Below are 19,433 nucleotides of genomic sequence, written 5' to 3'. Positions count from 1 at the left end.
TTGCCATGAACATTTTAATTTCTAGGAGAGGTAGTCCACAGCTTTCTGTGTTGAAATCCTAGGCCAGTGGGACTAGGAGTAACATGTAACATTGTGACATGGTAAAACCACGTCCTGTTCTCCAGCCTGTTAGGCTTTCAGTGCCACATGGCACGTCCCCACACCACCCTCAAGGTTCCTAAGCTCTCCCCAGGCCTGTCAGATATTTTCAAATACTTCTAAAGTCTCTGACATTTCTAGTTCCCTCTTCTCATTCTCAGCAGTATGTAGGTGATCTCTACTTCCCAAAGTTTTAAGTAGCTTAAATGAAATAATGTGGAAAACTTACTAATCTTTAAACAAATTTTTTATTTTACTTAATATTGACATTTTTCCACATTTACTTTTTGCTGTCATTCACACACATGTATTTTTTAACCATTTAAGAATTACTTGCAGACATTTTAGTAATGTACATACAAAAAAATGCACAAATCTTAGTGTACACCTTGATGAATTTTGATATGTGAGTACCCTCATGTAACCATCACCCAGATCAAGATATCAAACATTTTCACTATTTTTCCCCCTTTACCCATCCCTACTTCCCCTTCCCCTATGGTAACCACCAGTATGTTCTCTTTGAGTCTGTTTCAGTTTTGTTTATTTGTTCATCTTCTTTTTGTTTTTTAGATTCCATGTATAAGTGAAATCATACAATATTTGTCTTTCTCTGACTGACTTAGCATAATACCTTCTAGGTCCATCCATGTTGTCACAAATGGCAATATTTTTTATGGCTGAGTAACATCCCATTGTATATATGTACATCTTTTTATTCATCCATCTATTGATGGATATTTAGGTTGTTTCCATAGTTTGGCTATTGTAAATAATGCTACAGCAAACATAGGAGTGCACGTATCTTTTTGGAGTAATGATTTTGTTTCTCCAGGTAAATTCCCAGAAGTGGAATTGCTGGGCCACATGGTATTTCTATTTTTCATTTTTTGAGAAATCTCCATGCTGTGTTCCATAATGCCTACACCAAATTTTCAGTCCCAACAGCAGTGTACGAGGGTTTCTTTTTCTCCACATCTTCACCAAAACTTTTATTTCTTGTCTTTTTGGTATTAGCCATTCTGATAGATGTGAGGTGATATTTCACTGTGGTTTGATTTGCATTTCCCTGATTAGTTGAGATCTTTTCATGTGCCTGTTGGCCATCTGCATGTCTTCTTTGGAAAAATGTCTATTCAGGTCCTCTGCCTATTTTTTAATCAGATTACTTCATTTTTTGGTGTTCTATGAGATCTTATTATCCCTTTATCAGATACACCATTTGCAAATAATACTCTCCCATACAGTAGGTTGCCTTTTTGTGTTGTTAATGGTTTCTTTTGATGTGCAGAACCTTTTTAGTTTTATGTAGTTTGACTTGTTTCTGCTTTTGTTTCCCTTGCTGAGGAGACATAGTCCAAAAAAATTTACTAATGCTGATGTTCAAGAGTTTATTGCCTATGCTTCCTTCTAGGAGTTTTATGGTTTCAGGTCTTTAATCTATTAAGAGTCTCTTTTATGTATGATGTAAGACAATGATCCAATTTTATTTTTTTGCATGTAGCTTTCCAGTTTTCCCAACACTATTTATTGGAGAGAGACTTTTCCTGGTTGTATACTCTGCCTCCTTTGTCATATATTAACCATATAGGTGTAGGTTTATTTGTGGGCTGTTATGTTCAGTTGGTCTGTGTATGTGTTCTAATGCCAGTGACATACTGTTTTGATTACTGTAAGTGTGTATTATAGTTTGAAGTCAGGGAGTACGATACCCCTACGTTGTTTTTCTTTCTCAATATTGCTTGGGCTATTGGGGTTTTCTGTGGTTCCATGTGAGTTCTAGGATAATTTGCTCTAGTTTAGTGAAAAATGCCATTAGAATTTTGATAGAGATTGCATTGAATATTTAGATTGCTTTGGGCAGTAGAGTCAATTTAACAATATTATTTCTTCCTGTCCATGAGCATGGAATCCATAGCTTACCATTTATTTGTGTTTTCTTCAATTCTGTCATCGTAGTTTCTTTGGTTAAGTTTATTCCTTAGTATTTCTTTTTGATGCATTTGCAAATGGGATTTATTTAATTTGTCTTCATTATTTGTACATAGAATTGCAACAGATTTCTATATATTTTCTTCTGTGCCTTTACTGAATATATTAACTCTAGCATTTTTTTGGTGGAGTCTATGGGATTTTCTATATATAGTATGTCATTTGCAAATGATGATATTTTACTTCTTCCTTACCAATTTGTATGTTTTTCTTTTTCTTGCCTGATTGCTGTGGCTAGGACTTCCAGTACTATGTTGAATAATAGATGTGAGAGTGGGTATCCTTGTCTTGTTGCTATTGTAAACAAGGAAAAGCTTTCTGCTTTTTGCTGTTGAGTATAATGTTAGCTGTGAGTTTGTCATTGACGGCCTTTATCATGTTGAAATGTTTCCTCTATACCCATTTTATTGTGTTGTGAGTTTTTATCATTAATGGGTGCTGAATTTTGTCAAATGCTTTTTCAGCATCTGAGATGAACATACAGTTTTTATCTTTCCTTTTGTTAATGTGGTGTATTGCATTGATTTTCTGGATGCTGAACCATCCCAGGGATGCAAGCCTGGAGTAAATCCCTCTTGGTTGTGGTGAAGAACTTTTTAATGTATTTTTTAATTCAATTTGCTAATATTCTATTGAGAATTTTTGCATCTATATTCAACAGGGATATTCATGTATAATTGTTTTTGGTAGTGTCTTATTTTGGTTTTGTTATCAAGGTGGAACTGGCCTTGTAGAATAAGTTTGGAAACTACCCTTCCTCTTCAATTTTTTGTAGTAGTTTGAGAAGTATAGATGTTAACTCCTTTTTAAATGTTTGGTAGAATTCTCCTGTGAAGTCATATGGTACTGGACTTTTGCTTGTTGGGAGTTTTTTTTTTTATTATTGCTTCAATTTCATTACTAGTAATTGGTCTCCTCAGATTTTCTATTTCTTCCTGGTTCAGTCTTAGGGCATTGCATGTTTCTATGAATTTATCCATTATTTCTAGGTTGTCCAATTTGTTGGCATATAATTTTTCATAGTACTCTTTTAAAATTATATTTCTCAGTTGTCACTTCTACTTTTTTTGAGTCCTCTTTCTTGATGTCTAGCTAAAAGTTTGTCAATTTTATCTTATGAAAGAACCAACTCTGAGTTTCATTGATTCTTTGCATTGTTTTTATCTCTATTTATTTCTGCTTTAATCTTTATTATTTCCTTCTTTCTACTAACTTTGGGCATTGTTCCCTTTTTTCTAGTTCCTTTAGGTGTCTACGGTTAGATTGTTTGAGATTTTTGTTTTGAGGCAGGCATGTAACGTTATAAATTTCCCTCTTAGACATGGCTTTTGCTGAATCCCAAAGATTTTGCATTGTCATATTTCTATTTTCATTATTCTCTGTGTACTTTTTGAATTCCTCTAATTTCTTTGATCCATTGGTTGTTTAGCTATTTAGCCTCCATGTGTTTGTGTTTTTTACAAATTTCTTTTTCTAGTAATTGGTTTCCAGTTTCATACTGTTGTGGTTGGAAAAGATGCTTGGTATGATTTCAGTTTTCTTAAATGTATTAAGACTTGTTTTGTGAATGTTCCACATGCACTTGAAAAGAATGAATATTCTGCTATTTTTGATGTAATGTTCTGTTTATATCTGTTAGGTCCATGTGGTCTAATGTGTTGTTCAAAGCTGCTTTCTGTCTGGACAATCTATCCATTGATGTAAGTGAGGTGTAAAATTCCTTTGCTATTACTGTATTACTGGCAAATTCTCCCTTAATGTCTATTAATATTTTTCTCAATGTATTTAGCTGCTCCTGTGTTGGGTGCATAGATATTTACAATTGTTATTTTTTTTGCTGGATTGAGTCCTTAGTCATTATACATTATATAATTTCCTTCTTTGTTTTAAAGTCTATTTTATCTGATATAAGTACTCCTATTCTAGCTTTTTAAAAATTTTCTGTCTGCATGGAATACCTTTTTCCATCCCTTCAGTTTCAGTCTATGTGTGTCTTTAGGTCTGAAGTGAGTCTCTTGCAGGCAACATATAGATGGGTCTTGTTTTTTATCCATTCAGTCACCCTTTGTCTTGATTGGAGTAGTTAGTCCATTTACATTTAATTATTGATAGATGTATACTTATTGCCATATTGTTAAATGTTTTCTGGTTGTTTTTGTCATTCTTCTCTGGTCCTTTCTTTTCATGTTCTCTTCCCTTGTGTGTGAAACCTTTAGTGTTATGGTTGGATTCCTTTCTCTATTTTTTGTAATCTGTTGTAGGCTTTTGGTTTGTATATCTAGTATAAGTTTTTGGTTTTAGGTTTGTGGTTATCAAGTGGTTTATGTATGTCTTACATACAGCAGTCCATGGTAAGTTGGTGTTTACTTAAGTTTACCTGCATTCTAACAGCACTACATTTTTAGCTTCCTTTCCTCCATGTTCATGTATATGATATCTTCTTTAACACTTTTTACTTAGTGATTTCCTTAACTAATTTTTAGAAGTAGTTGATTTTACTACTGTTCTCATTTAACCTTCATACTAGCTTTTAAGTGATCAACTACCACTGCTGTTTGCTTTTACCAGTGAAATTATTACTTTCCGTAGTTTTCTTGCTTTTAGTTACAGCCTTTCCTTCTCCTCTTAAAGAAGTCCCTTTAACATTTCTTACAAGGCTGGTTTAGTGGCAGTGAACTCCTTTAACTAGTGTTGATCTGAGAAGCTCTTTCTCTTTCCTTCAATTCTGAATGATAGCCTTGCTGGGTAGAATATTCTTGGTAGTAGGTCTTTATCATTCAGCACTTGAATATGTCATGCTCTGTTCTAGCCTGGAGAGTTAATGTTGAAAAATAAGTTGATGGCTTTATGGGGTTTCTTATGTAGGCAAACTTGTTGCTTTTTTCTTGCTACGTTTAATATTCTTTCCTTGTCTTTGATCTTCGGCATTTTGATTATTATGTGTCTTGGTGTGGACCTCCTTGGGTTCATCTTATTTGGGATTCTCTGTGCTTCCTGAACCTGGATGTCTGTTTCCCTGGATTAGGAAAGTTTTCAGCTATTTGTTATCCCTCAAAGACTCCTATAATGTGAGTAATGTGATGTTTGATGTCCTAGGGCTCCCTTAACCTATCATTTCTTTTTACTTCTTTTTCTTTCTGCTGTTCAGCTTAAGTGCTTTCTGTTACTGTGTCTACCAAGTTACTGATCCGTTCTGCATCATCTATAATCTGCTGTTGTTTCCCTCTAGTGTATTGTTTTATTTCATTTATTGTATTTTTCCTGATTGGTTCCCTTTTACATTTTGTCTTTTTGGTGAAGTCCTCCCTGAGCTCATTTGTTCTCTCAAGTACAGTATCTTTATAAACATTGCTTTGAACTCTATCAGGTAGATAAGTTAACTCTATTTCATTTTAGGTTTTTTCTTTTTGAAGTATTGTCTTGTTTTCTTGTTTGGAGCATATTCTTCTCTTCACTTTCTATGCTTGTTTCTATGAATTAGTCAAGAGGGCTACATCTCCCAGTGTTGAAGGACTGGCCTCATGTAGGAAGGTCCCCTGGGTGGACTGCTTGTGCCTTGTAGTGTTGGCTGGCTGGAGGCCAGATGAGTTGAGACAGGCATGTCCTAGTGCTGGGACTTTCAGGGCTTGGGCTGGGAGTCTCCTGTATGGTTGCCAGCAAGGGCCATGCTGGCAGGTCAGTGGTATCAAAGGGGCACAGTCCAGGAGGTTCCTAGGAGGGCAGTGGGATTGGCCCTCCCTGGCTGGGTGATTGGGGGTAGAGGAGCACTGTCTGGGAGGTCTCCTGGGTGGGCTCCAGCTGGGGCCATGCTAATGGAGTGGCTAGGGATGGATGGGTACCGTTCAGGGATCTCCTGATTTGGCACCTGGCTGGGGCCATGCAAATGGGGCAGCCAGGGACAGAAGGGGCATAGGTAGGCAAATCAGTGTGAGAGTTGTGATAGTACCACTTTAGTAGGACTGCCGGATCTCTGACAGGCGTGTGTGGCGGGGAGTCAGGAGGCCTGCATCCTGACCCTGCTTCTGTCTGTATTGTTGTTGTGCCTGGGGAACCTAAACAGTGGTGCTCACCCTGCTCCTGTCTGCACTGGGTGCAGTGGTAACATAAACAATGTAGCACAACCTGTTTCCCTTCTGTGCCAGAGACCATGCTAGGAGTGCACCAGGAGTGTTGGGAGATACCAACAGTGGCACTCTCCTGTGCACATTAGCAGTGTGGGGGGAAACAAACAGTGGCACTCACCAGCTCCTCTAGTCCCAGAGAGAGTTTGAGAAGTTCCCCTACTGTTTGGTGGTGGGGTTTAAACCCTTAACTGATGGCTTTTTTTTGGCTGTGCCCCAAGGACGGGTGAATCTGAGGTGCAGCACCTCAGCAGTACTCCTCCCTGTCCCTGCCTGGGCTGCTCTGGGCGGGGGCTCCATCCATTACCATGCTATTTTTTTGTGGCCTTTTATCTTCATTGTGCAGGTGTTCACTAGGGCTCTGTGCTTCCGTGCTTGTGTTTAGGTACAGGTTTGGTGTGAACATGGGAGGAGGTGGGCTCAGGGCACAATCTTGGACCCACCTTGACGTGATTCTCATTAGTACTTCAGCATGTTCGCCTACAGTGACATTCTGTGTAACTGAAAAGCAGTGATTTTAACATTAATATGATGCTATTATCTAGTCTGTAACCTATATTTATCTTTCCCCAGTTGTCCCACTGTTCTTTGTTGCTTTATAGTTGTTTGATCAGGGACCATCAAGGGTGATGCATATCTGTAGTCTCTCTTAGATCCTCAGCCTTTTTATCTATCATGACATTGACATTTTGAAGAATACAGGCCACTTGTTTTGTGGAATGTCCCTCCATTTAGATTTATTATTAGCTTGTTTCCTCATGATTAAATTCAGGTCAAACATTTTTGTCAGGAATACTTCCTAGGTAATGTGTCTAACACATCAGGAGATGCATGCACATCACTTCTTTTCAAAAGACTGATACTCAGTTTGCTTGCTTAAGGCAGTGTCTGTCAGATTTCTCCATTTTAAAGGTATTCTTTTCCCTTTGTAATTAAGAAGAAATCTGTTGGGCAGCTGTTTGACACTGTGATCATCTTATTCCTTAAGTCTGATTTAGTGCTTTTAGTACATGGGGATAATTCTTATCTGAGTTAGTTGTTATTAGGGTGCATATGAATGGTGGTTCCATTCTGTTATTCTTTCCTACAGGTATTATTTGGATTAATTTTGGAAGTAGCTTTTTTTAGTACCATTTGGATATGGGTGGGTTCTTACTCTCATCAGTGTTCTAGTCCATTCCTGTTATTATTCACTTTGATGCTCAAATTGTCCCAAATTTCCAGTGGAAACCTCTTGAAGCTAGCATCTGACTTTTTAAAAAGTTACTTAGAAATAATTTCAAATTTACTTAAAATCACAAGGACAAAAATAGTATAAAGAACACTATATATCCTTTACCCAGATCTGTTAACACTTTATGCCATTTGCATCATTTGCATTTTCTGTCTATACACACATATTTTTTAACCATTTAAGAGTAGGTTGCATACACCATCCCCTAATATTACAGTATATATTTCCTAAGGCTAGGGGTGTTCTCTTAATCTGATCTTCCATCATATATATTCTAGTTTTATTGACCCATTAATGTCCTGTATAGTTTTTCATTCTAATATAGGATCCAGTATATGATCAGGTATTGACTTAAGGTATCAAGTCTTTCTAAATTTTATTCTTTAGTTTTCCAGAATATTCTGGAATTTGCTTATTCTGGAAATATCTGCAGCCTTTATCTTTTATGACATTAACAATTTTGAAGATGTCTCTTCCCTTCCTCAGGCCTGCATTCTGTTTTTCATTTGGGGCTTTTCTGGTTTCCTGATGGTTTGACTCAGGTTACACATTTCAGGCCAGGAAACATACATATATGATGCACCTTTCTTAGGGTATCACATCTGAAGGCATATAATGTTCATCTGCCCTCATGCTGATGTTAATATTTATTTTTCCTTTGAGAAGTAAAAAAAAAGAAATTTGTGAGGCCATACAAATATTTCCTCTTAACACAGTCCCCTTAGATTTATCATGCATCCATAGATGCCTGCAACAGTCTTTAATATGATGGTTGTAAAGATTGTTTTCTAACTTCAGTGCTGTCTCCGATTTAACCTGTTGGAAACCAGCATTCTACAACATGTTTTCTCCCATCTGTTTATTATTGTTGACTTATTCCTGTTTCTCAGTGGCTTTTGGTTCATTTCTGTGCATATTTTGGTGCTCAGACTGTCTTAGATTTGGGCTGATGGGAGCATCTTCAAGTTAGCTCCTTTCTGTCATGTTTCATTCATCAAGCACTCCTTTCTGCTTTCTAAAACAAAACACTTGTATATCTGTATTTTTATGTCTGTCATATATATAAAAACCTTGAGTTCACACAGATGAACCCAGTTCTAATCCAAAATTGTAGGGTTCATTCTAGTTTTCACCTTTTCCTTTTGTAATTCCCTTTCCTGACAGAAACCTGATTCCTGTTGCCCTTAATGTAATCTGATTAATGCTTGTTTATAAGGAACTTCCCATCACTGATGCTGCCTCCTCCACAGGGAGACTCTCCTTACCTTTCCTGGGCTCCTCCTCCCATCCTACCATGGAGGCCTGCTTTACATGTTCCACTTAATGGCTTTAGGACTGGATTGTTGAGGAAGGGAAAGGAGGGCAAGAAAATGACAAATATATCAGTATTTTATTACTTCCTTATTTTGTAGCACAAGTTTTTCCAGGAATGTCTATAAATATTAAAGTATGGCTGTATTCTTATCATTATGTATCTCGATAGACTAGCTGAAGGATTGGAAGAAAAAGCCATAAAGTCAGTAAAAAACCTTATGTTCAATTATGGATAGTAAGCTGTATATTTTTGTAAATATTTTTATAGCATTAAAAATAATTTTCTTATCTCTCACCAAGTTCACATAATGCTAAATTAGGTAGAGGTTATCTTAGCAGGGATTGGGATGTAGTTAAATTTTGAGAGATTTTCTCAGTGGGAAAGTAAAGGAAAAATGGCCAGGGTACCTTACATCAGAACAAAGTTGGAAAGTAGGTATTGGAATTCAAACCTGAGACATTCCTATCATTAACTGAAACCATAAGGCATCTATGCAGTTCTGATCAGCATATCATTTTGTTTTAATTTAGAAAATATCCTAAGGTAAAATAAAATAATAAAAGGAAGAGGGCATTCAGATCTATCTAGAAAAATTAAGGTCCTTCAGAATATTGAGAGGATATAGGAATAAAGATTAGAGTTTGTGTGAACATAGTTTTTCCCAGTTTGGGAACTATCTAGAGGTGCACACAGTGAAGCTGAAAATGGGAGTCTGCTAATGGGCATTCACACTGGGGATGTGAGGGAGCAGAGCTTAGTGGTTCTGAGCATGGATCTGAGCCACATTGTCCCCCCGCTGTCAGCAAGCTGTTTGACCTCAGGCACAATTTGTATAATTTCTCTGGGCCTTAGTTTTCTCATAGACAAAACTGGATAGTTGTATTTATCTCAAAGGATTGTGAGGATTAAATATGTTCATGTGTAAAGTGCTTAGAACGGTGCCTCATATATAGTCTTTCATGTTTGCTAATGCTCATGACATAATAAAGGCTGGAAATATAGATTCAAGTAGTATTTTGATGCTACCTATCATAGATTTAAAATGGTTTAAAGAAAGTTTGGTGTGTGTTGACTCTTGCAACTGAGGTCACTGCAGGCAACTATCATACTCTCCCTATATAGTGTCACTGTCAAAAGATGGTGCTGGGCTCTGGGTCATTGGTTGGAATAGAATAATGTGAACAATTAGTGTTGACTTTTATTAATTAAACTAGCAACTGAGAAGTTATTAGTTTGCTAATTTCCAATTAACACTAAGCATTTAGTTTCTTCAGGTTATATGCAATGTGAACTTTTAAAATTTGATTGTCTTAGTTGCTTTTCAAGGTATCCAATATAATTATTTTCTTAGTAAAATGATAATTTAAGATGATGTAGTGGAGAGTTCTCAAAATTGGAATAAATGACCTGGGTTCACATGGTACCTTTGCTCAGTTTCCCCACCTGCAAAATAAAATGGAGTACAATTAAAAACACTATAGTTCTTTCCACCTCTTGATAGTCTGTTTCTTGTATTGGTACTTTGCAGTGTAATTATTAGCAATCCCTCTCCTAAAATACTGCTCTCATAGGATAAAGAATTTACGACTTGAAGGTCAGTTGGCTTTTCTAAGGTGAAACATCATAGTAGCGGTTCTTGGTTTTCTAGTTTTCTTGCAGAGCTGACTTGCCGCTTAAAATATGTCTTGACTTAAATGGAATTTAAAAACGCTCCTTGTCCTCCATCATCTCAGATGACCACCCCCATCCCTACTCCCCACCCCGCTAGCCTCCTGTCCTTTCCTTTGTGGCATAATTTTTCCTTAGCTGCTTGAACAAACCCTGTTCTTTTCCTCATCTTCAGAATTTGGTTTTTTGCTATCCCTCTAACCCGCATCATACCCCATTTCTGTATCTCCCATTTCACACTACTACGACAGGAATTTCACAAGCCAAGCTAGTGGGGTAAAGTAATCTTGCCAAGTTTGTATAATCAACTTTGATTTGGTATAGTTAAGGTAAGCCTTATTTGGTTTACACACATGGTTGAAAACCTGATGGATTTTTGGATTCAGTGAATAGAACCACCGGAAAACTGGCTTTTATTTTTTTCCTAGAATTACGGCGAGCAGTGAGAAGCAGTGTGTGGAAAAGGGAAACTGTTGCTCATCAGCATGAGTATGGACCAGAAGAAAACTTAGAAGATGACATGTACCGGAAGATCTGTACTGTGTGTGGCCATGAATTGACATATGAGAAAATGTGATTTTTAGTTGAGTGGTCTGTTTTACAGGTTTTATATTTAGGTAAAGGAAATTTAGATTTCTCCTGTTCAGAATTCACCAAAATTTAAAGTGTTCAAAGGTGAATGAGACACTTGTACAAGTAATGCTTTAGGAATAAGTGTGTATGTTATAGCTTGAGAGCAGATTTCCATTAAGGTCCAGCAGGTCTGGCTGTTGGCAAAATATTGGGTAAATGATCATTTTTCTACAATAGGGATGGGAGGTTAGTGGTAGATGAGATTCAGAAGTGGTAGGTTACAGCTAAAATTGAGAAATAAGAAACCAAAGCAAACCCTACCTTGGGGTAGGAAGAGCTTTTAGTACAAACAAAAGCTGCTAAGCTGAATTCTTATCCCAAGAAACAACAGGAATTGGTGACAGACCACTGTAACCCCCAGGCTGGGTCAGGTCTTCTTGACTATTTCTCTTAAGTTAGGAAGCAGGGACAAATTCTGACTTAATAGCAGGAATGAACAATGAGTTATGGGAGCCTGATCATGTTTTCTAATTCTTTAGGGCTTACTACTGGGGGCCCTGATGTCGGTGTCTAGATAACCCTTTTCAAATGAGTTAAAATGGCAAAACAGCTGTAAAACAGCTTTTTTGCTCAAAGAAGGTGCTGATAATAAGCTTATCAAAACCTACTAACATTTACTGAGTACTCACCAGGTGCCTGGTAAGTACTATGCTAAGTGCCTTAAAGGTACTATCATTTAATCCTGATCAGGAACATAACCTGGGTCTGTGCCTGTTTAGCATTTCTAAAGGAAATGGTAACCTTTACAAGCTGACAGTACCCCAGACAGACCAAGTTAGGCTAAATTTTCCTTATCTTGTCAAAAGGATTACAGGGTAGTTAACAGCTAGTAAGAAGTTTGATCCCATGTGGGTCCAAGTATTATTTTTTGACAATAACAAGTTCAGGTTAAGATAAATTGGGTATTTTCAAGTTGTTCTTTGACACAATTCTTATCCTACAGCTACAAATAACAAGACATAGGAAGTTTATATATTTTCATTTCTTTTCCTGTTATCAACTCTTGAAGACTGCTTGAAGAAAACATCAAACCCAAATAGGCTGAGACTATAATTACTAATTTGTTCTCTATATATTCAATACAGAAATGTTTAATATACTTATCAAGTATTGATTTTTGCAAATATACTATGCTAAATTACAGCTCAGTAAAATTGATTCTGATTGGGCAGCAAGACCTTCCTGGGACAAAAAAAAGCTTCCAGCTCAATGACAACAGAGTAACTAGGGGTTCAGGCTGCTGACAACAGCATTACTGCATTGGGAGACAAAGATTCCACTTACTAGCTGTGGACCTTGGGTAAGTTACTTCATGGGCCTGTTTTTATCTGTCAGATGAGCATAATCAACTCTCAGTGACTGTTGTGAGGATTAAGTAAAGGTAAATCTGTAGCAGCTGGCACATAACAGCCACTGGTTAATGAGCACATATCACCAATACCATCATAGTTGTAGATTTGTCTAGCTGAAGCATGCTTCTAATTTGTTCTTTACCTTCTTGACATTTAAGACAATCCCAGTATCCAAATACTACTGACAGCCAAATCGGCTCAACCCCGATTGGCAAGTTTTTTTCTTATCTTTCATTTTCAGGTATAATTATTACTAATCAGCACTAAATACTTTCCAGAAAAAGCAAGCAAACTTATTTTGATATGAATCATTGCCTGAATAATTCCTGGAAGGTAGATTTAGAATCAAGGAAAGCTAAATTATATATTTGCTTTGACAAAAGTATGTTAAATGGCATTAGTACAATTAATACTGATTTATTACAAGGTATGCGGTACAGTGGCATGCCGTTCTGTTGTTTATGTGAACTTTGTTAGTGGCGAAAGCACCTGTTGAATATTTGCTCTTGTACCTTTATTTCTTCAAAATTCAACCTCTAGTTCAGTTTTTCCATGTACCTAGCTGCCAGATTGGGACAGAGCAGGGTCACACCGGTGAACAGTTGTTAGAATCAACCATTACACATTAGGAGGATAGAAAAGAAAGAAAGTAAAAACCTAGGAATTCTCTAGAATTTGGATCAAGCAAGTATAACTAGCCAAACTTTACAATACATGGTGAAAGGATTTACAAAGCAGTTTGGAGTCTAGTACAGTTACCAAAGCCTTAACTGGTTATCCTTTGGCATCATGAGGACAGGAGTCATTTCTAAGTAATTACATAGTTTGTGGGAAGGAGGAATAGCATAAACAGAAGTGTTTAGACAAGAAACCTGGGTTTTATAGTCCCCTTTCTGCTAGTAACTTACCATGCAACCTTAATCTTGTGAATAATTTGTCTTAAATGGTGTTTAAAAATCCTAGGAATTGCCATCTATTGAGCACACAAAATGTATGGTAAACCAAAGAGACCATATATCAACATGGAAAATGCTTAATGCATCATAAACTTATGATGTAGTAAGATATGTTGTGTAATACACAAAAATACTACCAGTTGTGGGATTATTGGTCAATTTTGCAATGCATTCTCATCAAACCTCAATACCATGTTGGAAACATGTTCAGAAAGTAGGTAGGTTTGGATTGTGTTTCTGTGAAACCTGGTCTGAGGAGTTTTAGCTGGTCTAGCTGTATCTATTCCACTGTAGCATGTAACTCACTATTATGACCTTGTACAAATCTGTCTTAACTAAAGACAGGGACCAGATGCTCTAAGATAATGGTTCCCAAACTTACTCATCTGCATATTGGAATTACTTGGGAAACCTTAAGAACACTGATGTCTGTGTTCCATCCCAAGAGTGGTTTAGTTTAAAAAATAACTTGAGAGATTCCCAGGTGGTTTAGTTTCAGACAAATTTAGGAATTGCTGTTCAAATACTTTTATGCTAACAAGTAATACGTTAAAAAAATATTTTGAATGGAAAATTTCAAGTGGAGGGTAAGTACACCTTCAATAAGAAGCCACCAAATCTAAAGTAGATTGAGATGATAAATCATGAAATACCAAAGTTTAAAAAAACATTTTTTAGTTTTATTTCAGCCATGTTAGGTTATCCATGAGCTGTGAAAAGCTATGCTACTTGTTAATAAACCCATCAATTCTAGATACTACTTTGACCTCTAGTGTTCCACATATGTCAAATCAGTGATCGTTTGTGCCTCACATACATACTACATCCTATGGTCACTGTCACATTGTCATTAGGGAATATTTGCTATTTAGGGGCGATGAAAGTTAACCAGTGTTTTATTTTTTTCACCGTCCTCCTCCCCTTTCTCTTAATAAGTGAAAAGGATGCTACAAGAAAGCAAGCAATCAAACCATCAAAAAATAAGAAATTATTTTGAGATTTTTTTAAAAATCCTGATATGAGGGGAATAAAATGACCCTTAGGCTTGCAGGGCACAGAACTGCTGGAACACAGCCAGGATATGAGGGTCTAATTCCGCAGTGAAGAGCAGGTTCTCCAGGGTCACCATATACTGCTGGATTATTTGGTGATGCTGTGGACACAGAAAAGGGGGTGTTTAGGTCGGGAAAGAGAGCACCTAAGCAGTCTTGCAGAACACTTTCCTCAGCAGCCTGCCCATGCCATACAGTGATGGGAAGGAAGAGGAAAAGTGGTTATGTTGATAGGACTTTAATTTAGGACCCCTGAAAAATCTGAACATTAAGGAAATGAGAAAAAAATGGATGTTCAATAACTTAAATCCAGTTCTGACCAGCTGTTGTGTAAATGCAATTCTTGCTTCCAGTCAGTGCCTGCTGCTATTACTATAAACTGTGGTTCACCTGGTTCTTCTGGCTAATTAGAACAAAATCCAGTATAACTTTGAACAAATAGATAGGGAATGTGGTATATGTTACTGTTCAGGTTAAAACTGTGGTCTCTGGACCCTAAGAAAAAATTTTTAAATAAATCACCGCCTAATTCTCAAGTACACCACAAAATAAACCCAAACCTCATTTTTTGTCTCTTAAAGAGCTCATCTGTCTTACTGAAAAATCAGGTGACTTGTTAAGCCTAAGTGGAAAAATGTCAGAAAAGACAATCTTTTATATAATTTGAATATACTCAGAGATCCCTACAGTACAAGGGGCTGTTAATGCTTTGTAATTGGCAATAACTAATCTAGAGAGAATTTTTATTTGAAGGCTTAAAGAACTTTTTTTCCATTTATGACTTATGCTTTAGTCACTTTTCTATTACACTTAAACATACAAAGGATTAGTTCCACACTCCTACCAATCTTTAAATCTAGCAGAGATTAGATGTTGTGTTTTGCTTTCTATAAAGGCCTCAGGGAATTTAACCTTGCTTCATTTAAAAACTTTAATGACTTATAGGGATAAAATTACTGTTCCCTTAGCATTTTTTTCTCTATATTTTGTATTATTACAGTAGGCTCTCTAGCTAAGAGAATTGCAATTAGGAGTCTAAGTGATAAGTTAAGCCTAAATATTCTGATGAACAACAGTAGGAGCAGATGGACATGAATGAAAGGGCTTATAGGCACATGGTATAAAAACAATATACTGAAGTCTGAGAAATCTGGAGCTTGTTTGTAGAAACTGGATAGACTAGGTAGTTATTTCCTACCCAACTGGTAGAATCTTCCAAGAAACAAGCATTCCTACTAAGTATTAAAGCATGTTGACATATTACAGTCTAAAAACAATTATAACACTTGCTCTTTAAAGAATGAATCAAACATCATTACTTCCACAGAACTAAAAAAAATTATGGATTTTAAAACCATTCTATAGGCACTACATAATCTGACAAGTTTGATGTTTTGAAATGGAAAAATCCTTGTGGCTGAGCAACTGATGTTTACTATCTAGTCAAAGTTTTCCACAAACCTGTAAGAAGATCTGCTGGAGCCTCTCGATACAGTTCTTATACCATGGTGTCAATACACTGGTCCCATCAGTTTCACATCGTACTAAGTGCTCAGTCAAGATCATGATAAAACGCTGGAAAGGGAGTACAAAGTTACAGGTATTAGAGAAACAAACGCATTTCCCACCAACCAACCTCAGAGGCATTGCATTGGTTGGTCCACACTGTCTTTGTGGCATTCCTGACTTTCATGATTCAATAAATACTGTCAGTCTAGACAAGCACACCAGTGATAATGTAAATTAGTATATCATTTTGGACAAGACATGAAGACCTTTAATGTTTAGATTACTTAGGCTAGTAAATTTTTTCTTAGCATCTATTCTAAGGACATAATTAGAAATGCTTATAGGAATCTATGCACAATAATGTTTGTCAGGAAGGAAAACATCTAAATGGTCAGCAAATGGAAATAATTAAATGAGAGGTTCTTAAACACCACCCACCCACACTTTTAATTTTTTTAAAGCATAGGAAAATGCTCTTGCAAGATGCTCAGTAAACAACACTGAATGTGGAAGTATATACATGGTTAACTCCAAGTAGTGAACTTTTATTTCCCTTATAAATTTTTATATTTAGAGCCTTTATAAATGAGCATGTATTTATGATTTTGATTAAAAAAAACCACTTTTTAAAACTAAAGCAGTATATTGTTTCTTTTTACATATCAATGTCCCAAGCCAAGATACCTGAAATATGACAAGGAAGAGGTTCTTTTGTTCGCTTTGAGCAGATTCCACTTTTTCCTGCAGTCTTTCTATTTGCTCTTCAAGAGCCCCATCTTTCCTGTCACTGCTTCTGTCATCATCATCACTTCGCTACAGAATGCAAAGGAACAAGAAGAAAATGCCATTTAGAATTCTAGTATATTAAATCTTATCAAGGGGAAGGATTTTGTTGTCTGGTCAAATGCTATTTGAAGATGTGACGACTTGTTTTCCATAGTGAAAAGTACTCTATTGGCCCAAACACATATGCAGACACCCAAAAGTCCTGTGGGTACTTATCTAGGCCAGGTGTATTTAGTGGCACTTGTCTTGGATAATGGTGATGGGAGTGTTTGCTATAAAGCAGAAGTGAGTTATGCCTTTTATAAGATAGCCCACTTAGGGAGGAAATGTCTGTCATTTTTTTCTCCATTCAAAATGAAAACAGCTTTGAGCTCTATGGAAAATGTACACTTGATAGTTGTTGTTCAACATAGTTATACAGTTGAACTTCTCTGAACCCTGAATTAGTGAACACTGAACCGCTGCTCCTAGGGGAAAGGGAGTTAGGTTCTTGGGAACCTCTTGTAACATTTTTATCAACTGATCAATACATAACCTTGTTTTATGTGTCTTGCAAATAACTAATTATGTACAGTATTTCTTTATTCTAAAACACTTGCTGAGAAGGATTTAACATCTCCCTGACCCTGAATAATGTGACTGTAGGTATCTTTGGCTTTCAGCATAAGAATGTTTGCTGTCCACTATGCTTTTAGAAAATCATCTGTCATTTCATGAATCTACAAATTTATGTGCTTTCCACTGTTTCCATAACTTCATCATATACTATAGATGTTACTTTATAGTACTTAATGGAGTAACTTCATGTAGGGATTGGTGGATTTCCTCTTCCTTTTCCTGGATGTATAATATTGCTGATCCTTGAATGACTTATGGCCAAGGGCACCAGAACTTGTGCCTGAACAGAACTTCTCCACCACATGTATTTTCCCTGTCAGGCACATCATAGCCTTCCTGTGCTTAGGAACACTAGAGGACACTTCAGCCTTATGCTTGGGGGCCCTATTAAACAGTGAAGCCATCAATACAAAGCCCACCATAAAACATGACAAGAAAAAACATGAAAAATGTGGCACTAAATACACAAGGACACTTTTTTGCAGTATGAGAACTGAACGCAGAGTGTTATTCCCTCAGCTGGGAACGAGCCCACTGGACAACTCATTTTTCACTGCTCTACGTATACCTGCGAATGACTGGAAAAAGCACTATGAGTATTGAATTTGGGGGTTACAAATAGATTTTAGTGAGTAGGTATGTTTGAAAAACAGAACCCACAAATATTGAGGAAAGATAGTACATTCTTGTAAGTCAGCTATTTATTTAACAAAGTAGATGACTAATGAAAAACTGACAGTGCTTCTCAGTCACTGGCCATTTGAACAGTAACAGAAGCAGCTGGTAATCTTTCACCCACTAACTGGCCATACAGAAAAGGTGGGCAGACCCTTATGCAGCTCAGGAACCAAATAATGCCTATCTTTGTAAATGGTTTAGAAATGGCTGCGACTACCTGTAATTATTCAGAGCAGACTGTTTTAAGACTGCTAGCAATGATGGGCTCAATACACTAAACCTTAACATCCCTCTCCAGCTCATCCTGAAGAACTTTTTTGTTGTTTTTTAAAAAGGCAGAAGGTAAGCATGGCATAATTTTACAGATAAGGGAAAAGACTGAGAGGTTAGATGATTTCCCCAGTGTCACATAGCCAGCAAGTAGCAGGGCCAGAACCAGACTCCAGGGCCTTTTAACAAGAAGGGAGGCATCACCAAACCTAGAAAAAGCCTATTTCCTCCTAGATTAACACTGTTGGTAGGGCCCCATCTACGATAGTGTCCTCTTCCACTCTTTAAGCAGAATTATCAGAACTCCCTCTGTTCTTATAGAATTCTGCTTTTATCTCTAACACAGCACCTGTTAGGACATCTGCCTCACTGTGTTTGAGGCAACTGGATAATGTTTGTCTTTTCCTAACACCACACTAGGGCAAGGTTCCTTTGGCAATGTACCACTGCCCAACGGACCTTTCTGCGATAAGGGAAATGTTACATTCTGTGCTGTCCATCATGATGGCCACCAGCCATACATGAGCACTTGAAATGCAATTAGCCTGACTAAAGAACAGAACTTTAAATGGTATTCAATTTTAATTAAAATTACGTGTGGCTCTCAGGTACTGTACTGGGTATCAACATTTAGCGAACAGTGTGGCATAAGGCAAGAAAGTCTCTGGAATTTGACAGACCTGAGCCAGGTACTTCCTCTGTCACTTACTTTCATGGTGTAACCTTGAGCAGGTTTTGAGCCTCAATTTAGACATACATAAAATGGGGATGACATCATTTACCTTGCAGTATTTTAGGTTTGTTAGTGTGTGTTTATGTGGAGAATAGCACTTGAACCTGCTGTGGGTTCATACAGGTCACGAAAGTTGTTTCCACCTTCTACTTGGTAAATGTGCCTAACACAAGGAAGTGTCTGAAGAATACCAGAACTATCACACTAAATCACAGAATACATAGCCAGCCCACTGCTTCCCTCCCAAATGGCTAAAATACTAAACTCCTTATTAATACAAGAAATATCTTGTAAGCCTGGGAATGTCTGCCTCTGCCCTTCCTCGCAGAACTGCTGAAGTGGTGAACACTGACATCTCCCTCTTGCCCTCTTGCATCAGAACCTCTTACAAAAACACAAGTGCCCTCTTTCCTTTTC

The 19,433-nt window shown here is 37.1% G+C and overlaps 2 protein-coding genes across 5 annotated transcripts in view; one reads left to right on the top strand and one right to left on the bottom strand.

Annotated features, from left to right (window-relative positions):
- The window catches only part of XPA (XPA, DNA damage recognition and repair factor), a 29,207-nt gene extending 16,137 nt beyond the window's left edge, over positions 1-13,070 (top strand). The window contains exons 6-7 of one of the 2 annotated variants that reach the window (XM_036888555.2): positions 3,731-3,791; positions 10,858-13,070. In XM_036888555.2, coding sequence (XP_036744450.1) covers positions 3,731-3,791; positions 10,858-10,918 — 122 coding nt within the window. In that variant the 3' untranslated portion in view covers positions 10,919-13,070. The remainder of the gene's footprint in view (positions 1-3,730; positions 3,792-10,857) is intronic. The other variant, XM_036888554.2, reaches the window with a different exon arrangement.
- A 958-nt stretch (positions 13,071-14,028) lies between these two features.
- Positions 14,029-19,433, bottom strand: part of NCBP1 (nuclear cap binding protein subunit 1) — a 38,558-nt gene continuing 33,153 nt past the window's right edge. For all 3 annotated transcript variants that reach the window (XM_036888547.2, XM_036888548.2, XM_057498871.1), the window contains 3 exons: positions 16,616-16,744; positions 15,884-15,997; positions 14,029-14,523 (listed from right to left, as the gene is read on the bottom strand). In XM_036888547.2, the coding sequence (XP_036744442.1) occupies positions 14,410-14,523; positions 15,884-15,997; positions 16,616-16,744 (357 nt within the window). In that variant the 3' untranslated portion in view covers positions 14,029-14,409. The remainder of the gene's footprint in view (positions 14,524-15,883; positions 15,998-16,615; positions 16,745-19,433) is intronic.

This window comes from Manis pentadactyla, chromosome 3, assembly GCF_030020395.1.
Source record: "Manis pentadactyla isolate mManPen7 chromosome 3, mManPen7.hap1, whole genome shotgun sequence".
NCBI classification, from domain to species: domain Eukaryota; kingdom Metazoa; phylum Chordata; class Mammalia; order Pholidota; family Manidae; genus Manis; species Manis pentadactyla.
This window is presented reverse-complemented; position numbering and strand designations above follow the sequence as displayed.